Below are 5825 nucleotides of genomic sequence, written 5' to 3' on the forward strand. Positions count from 1 at the left end.
AATCACAGTACTATGGGCCCTTCTTGCAACAATCATTTGAGGATAAAATCCAGCCAGCCAAAAGACAAATCAAAATGAAAAGTTCAAGAAAGATAAACTGAATAAAAGTGACTGCAGTAAGGACCATTAAAGCAAATCAAGTATAAAACTAACACTAAACACTTGTGATAAATTAAGGACATTGACTCAAATGCAAATAAAACTTGATAATATTAAAAATGATAAAACCATTATTTTTAATAGGGGAAGAGAAGGTGGGAAAATGTGTAAGAGTGCTTACTTATTCTTTAAAATCAGAGACATTCAGTAATCTATATTTGAAATACAGAGTTCTTAAAAACATTAACCATTTAATTTTTTCTTAACTTAGAGGAATTTTTTTAGCAATCAGCACCTCTTGTGATCAAGTAATATTTACCTGAAATTCAACAACTGCTTTTTCTTCTCTCAAATACTAAAATTAATATTTTGTGTTAAAAACAGCATATATATAATACAATTCCATTATAATACTCATTTTTCTCTTCTTTCTGTATATCTGTATACCAGGATGTCTGAAATGTGTGTTTAATGCCATGGTAGTCATTTCTACAGTACAGTGGACACTTTGGGGAGGGAATACCTTATGTTTTTATCTCATACCCTTCTATTCTGTTTGAATATCTTAAATTTACAGGAGGTGCTTTTTAAATGTCAGAGCTTATTTATGTGAGGCAATTGTGGTCCTCATTTTCTTCTTTATACGGCTCTGTAATTTTTTAAAATAGCTAATATAGGTAATATGTACATAAAAATCCTGTGAGACACATATTATGGCAATAATAGTAAAACCTAAAATTTGGATGGAACTTTAACCCATATTATTATGTCCCCAGAGTCCGCGAAGTAATTAGTTTTTTTTATCTCCATCTCCACTTTACAGAAAAAGAAGCAGGATTAGGGTTGGTAAGTAGGATCTGAACCCAGGGCTAGATACTTAGTATTAATTCCTCAGTACTCAGTGCTAGATCCCTTATATTTCCTAATATTGCCCTCTTTGGGGGAAAAATTGCAGTCTTCTAAATTACACATGAGTAAATAGGTCAGAACGTGTTAAATAGCATCTCCATTTTTTTTCAAAAGGTAGTCGCGGGATTTTCATTTTCGTTTTTTAGAGCTGAGAAAACTTTCTGTTCCGTTTTATAAAGTTGTGTAAGCATCATCTCTTATTCTTGGACCTTCCTCTACACAACACATCACCACCAAAGTTTTTCAACATTTGCTGACCCGGCTGCAATTTTTTATTTTTTTATTTTTATTTTTTCGTAGAGACGCGGGGGGAGGGGTTTGTGGAGGATCTCGCTTTGTTGTTCAAGCTGGTTTACTCCTGGCTTTTAAGGATCCTCCGCCTCAGCCTCCCAAAGTGCTGGGATTACAGACGTGAGCCACTGCGCCTGGCCTGCAATTTTTTTTTTTAACAACTGCTATGAATTGTAATTAGTATAAGTTCGTCCTAACAACGTAAAATTTCTTATGTCAGTCTGTGACAACTCAATCTTCTCTTTGAAAAACTATAAACTGTACATTTCATCCTTACTGGGCTGTTAATCTTGAAAACATCTCAAGTCACTTTCAGCTTTAAACATTATAGACAAAAACTCACAAAGAAATATGAACCTTCTGGAGTCTAACTTATAAACGTGAGCAAATAACCGTTGCTATGCAAACCTCAGAAGTTCTTTTCCAAGTAGCTCTTTAATTTTTGAGCAAGGAAAAAGCGGGCGCCGGAACCAGCCTTTCCTCTCACGCCAGGAGGAATGAAATAAGAGGAGTGGGCATGAGGAAGGGACTAATAATTCGAGCTTTATAACCCTAAATGTCAATTAGGCAGAGAGGGTAAGGAAGGAGGGCGATGGTACGGGGGAGTGTTAGAGGAAGCACAGGATTAGGAAAGGAGAGAAATAAAAGGGCAGGGGTAGTACTGCCAACCAGAAAACGGCCCCAACAGGTTCTCTCTGCTTCCTCCCGCCTGCTTCAATTGATCTCACCTGATCTTCCAGTATCTTGTTCTCCTCGTTCGCCACCGGGATGGCGAACCCATCCTCCCAGTGCAGCTCAGCCAGGAATTCGCTACTCATGACTGCAAACGGATAGAGAAGATACAGAGCAAAGATCTGCCTTCTTGTACAGCGGGTGAGCAGCACCCGCGTCAAGCCCAGGCACCTGCACAGCGCCGCAGCAATTGCCGCGGGAGCCCTAGCAACCTTCCCGCGGCCTTAGTTACCAAACAGGAAACGCTCCAGCCCGAAGGCGAAACTTCCGGTTTAGAACTCCCTGCCGGCAGGCCGAAGAATCTTTTTTTTACCTTAAGCACTGAGGGATGAGCAGCAACTTGCCCCTCCCGAGGTTCCCGGGGGTTGCCAGGCGGCAGCGTAACTTTCCACGAAAAGGCGGCTGTCGGATCGCTCCTGGAGCGTGTGAAACCTGTGGCCCCCGGAGCTGGCTGGAGGACCACGGGGCAGCTGGCTGGAAGTAAACCACAAGATCCTCCGATTGCCTGGGGGAAGACGGGAGCCAACAGAGATAATAAACTAAGTTTTTTTTCAAGGTGTGTTTGCTGTGTTGTGTAGATTTCAGCTACTACAGTAGGTGAAAGTAGACCGAGGTGAACTGGTGTTTGGAAACAGAACTCTCTCTCTGGCATCACTGGGATGTTCTGACCGTCGCCTGTTTCAGTCGGCCAGCCTTCCTCACCGCACTCACCCGCCCCATCGCAGATGTCCCAGTGGATCACAGACGCGGACCGCGCGGAGGCCGCACAGTTGTGGCGCGGTGTGGTGGCCCCTCCGGCGCCACTCCCATACTTGCATTTTTCTTTGCAGTTTCGTTTGCTAACATTTAAAGTGTGGAATTTCGCATAAACTTCTGTATTTCCTCCGCCTGAAAAAGGGTAGGTGACACAATCCTCATTATCAAAGGGCAATGTTCTGCTGGAGAGGCGCCCCCTTTAGACCAACAAAGCACTGTACCAATTCACTAATTTGAATTACTTGCTTGGCACGGGTAGGCATTTGAGTTATAGTCTCTCTTGTATAGTATCTCAGAACTGGAAAGGACAAAACAATAAACGAATTTAATCATTTCATTTTCTCAGTAAGTTAAACCGAGGCTCCTTGAGGCAAAGTGATTAAAGAAGGGATGCTGTGCATGAATTAATTTTACGTATCCAATAATCATCTGTAATCTTTTTTTTTTTTTTTTTTTTTGAGACGGAGTCTCGCTCTGTCACCCAGGCTGGAGTGCGGTGGCGCGATCTCGGCTCATTGCAAGCTCCGCCTCCCGGGTTCACGCCATTCTCCTGCCTCAGCCTCTCCGAGTAGCTGGGACTACAGGCGCCCGCCACCACGCCCGGCTACTTTTTTGTATTTTTAGTAGAGACGGGGTTTCACCGTGGTCTCGATCTCCTGACCTCGTGATCCGCCCGCCTCGGCCTCCCAAAGTGCTGGGATTACAAGCGTGAGCCACCGCGCCCGGCCCATCTGTAATCTTTTTTTGCTCTTTCGAATTTTATTTTACCGAGACATTGTTAAACTTTTATTATAAATATTTTAAATGTATATGGGAATAGAAAGTATAAATAACTGCTATATACGCATCATCTTGATTTAGCATTCATATTTTGCCATATTAGCATCATCTGTATCTTTTGCTCAAGTAAAAGATAATCATAGACATCATGACATTACATCCCTAAATACATGAGCATGTATTGGTAGAAGAGTGGTTAATGTTATCTAACATAAGCACAATATCATTATCACACCTAAAAAAATCAACGATTCTTTGATATCATCTAATAACCATTTCAGATTCATATTTCGACTGTCCTAAAAATGTCTTTTTACAGTCGATTTGTTTGTTACTATAGTTCTGAAATCCTCCTGTAGGAGCTTCGTCTCTTTGTGCCTACATTGTTTTCCATAAACTTAATCTTGTGGACTTAGTGCCTTTAAAGGCTAGAATTAACAAAGCATTTTATTCCCCCTTTCTACAATGATTAAAGGCTGGAGAGAAAGGCTCAACTTGTAGAAGAAATTTGGCCTGTATGTAATAGTGGAATTTTAGATATAATGACATTTAATCCTTTATAAATGATCATTATTTATTTTATAATAGTTTAGTCATTCCAACTAATGAAAATGTTAGTATTCTGCTTATGTTAAGATGGTACATAGTTATTTATACTTGGGATATGTTGCAGCAATGCTGCTTTCTAAAATTATTGGTGTTAGATCAAAGGTGGGGAGGAAAATGGCAGAACAAGACTTCCAGCAATCAGCCCTCACAGAAACATCAATTTGAACAACTATTCACCTATGAAAATACCTTCACAAGAGCTAAGGAAACCAGTCACATTTACTTACATTTTAATACAGCAAAAAATAAAAATAAAATAATTGGTATTATTATCACCCATGTATCTTAAAATTACCTAATTTACCATCCCAGTTTTTAGTATGAATACTGAGCTGCCTTGACCTGTGCCAATGAGTTGAAGCACCCCTCTCAGTGTCAGCTGTAGCTGCCAAATGCATGACTATGGAGTCTTTTTCATCTTTCCATTAATTTTACTTCTAAGAATATGTCCTACAGAAACAGTTACATAGGTAAGTTCCATGCCCTTATACCACATGGGCATAAGAAGTCTAGCAACTGAAGCTCTGAGAGTCCCATGTCTCATTTCTCAAAGATTCCTTTTCCTGAATTTGAGGATAACAATTATATGATATTTACTTCTAGATGAAATGCCCTTGCTTTCTCCAAATTCTACAATTCTGCCTTAAAATGGTATCCCATCACAGCATCTCATATCACCTAGTTCTCACTCGAATTCTACAAGTTCTAGACCATAACTCTATTTGCATTCATCCAGATCTAGCTTTGGAAACAAAACCCATAGTTTTATAAGCCTTGTTGTTGAAATGCTCGATTTAATTCCAACATGCTAAAGAAGATGTTACCCTTTCACTATCTTATTCCCTTAAATTCACCAAATCAAGTTACGCAGGCTAAAACATAAAGTTTATTTGTTCTGCAAAAATAATGTAGAAAAAATACTTCTATGTATGAAGTAAAAGAAAAAGATGTATTTCACCTCCATGCCAATCCTACTTGTAAGAGAGTACCACTGTTTAGTGTTTACCTAACCAGCATTTTTAAATGAAGCTATAAATATTTACATGTGTCAGTTTTGTCCTACATAAATATAATCATATAGTAAACATTCTTCTGCAAATCCATTCTTTTCACTTAACAATAGTGGCCATGTTTCCATGTCAGTACATTTAGATCTACCTTAGTCTTTTTATAGAAGCTGAAAATTCAGTATTATCAATTATAACTTTTTAAACAATGCTGCAATGCACATCTTGATAATACTGCATTTCATCAATTCTGGTTATACTTATTTTCACATTTTTGTATCTCTGAAATTGAGATGCATCTTTTAATCAATGAAGTTAGATTTGGTGAAATAAGATATAATCTTGCATACCTATGTAAATATCTCTGCAGGAAAAATTCTTAGAAGTAAAATTAATGGAAAACAGATATAAGCAATTTTATTTTGATAGGTAACACTAAATTATTCTTCAAAAAGTCTTTACATATTCTCCAAAAATATGAGAATATCTTTGCATACCTGGATATTATGAAATATTAAATATTTTACAATATAGAGAACAACATACAGTATCTCATAGTTAATGGACATTTCCATAATAAGTGAGACTGAGCATCGCATTTCTTCTAAGAATTTCTTTATCATATTCTTTGCCCAGTTTTTC

General features: G+C 38.4%; 1 protein-coding gene across 2 annotated transcripts in view; it reads right to left on the reverse strand.

Annotated features, from left to right (window-relative positions):
* The window catches only part of CCDC39 (coiled-coil domain containing 39), a 68238-nt gene extending 65721 nt beyond the window's left edge, over window positions 1-2517 (reverse strand). The window contains exons 1-2 of one of the 2 annotated variants that reach the window (XM_058426473.1): window positions 2345-2517; window positions 2028-2119 (exon numbers count right to left, since the gene is read on the reverse strand). In XM_058426473.1, coding sequence (XP_058282456.1) covers window positions 2028-2117 — 90 coding nt within the window. In that variant the 5' untranslated portion in view covers window positions 2118-2119; window positions 2345-2517. Of the gene's footprint in view, window positions 1-2027; window positions 2227-2344 lie in introns of those variants that run through there. The other variant, XM_032174054.2, reaches the window with a different exon arrangement.
* Between the last annotated feature and the right edge of the window lie 3308 nt (window positions 2518-5825).

This window comes from Hylobates moloch, unplaced genomic scaffold (genome assembly GCF_009828535.3).
Source record: "Hylobates moloch isolate HMO894 unplaced genomic scaffold, HMol_V3 SCAFFOLD_13, whole genome shotgun sequence".
Lineage (NCBI taxonomy): Eukaryota > Metazoa > Chordata > Mammalia > Primates > Hylobatidae > Hylobates > Hylobates moloch.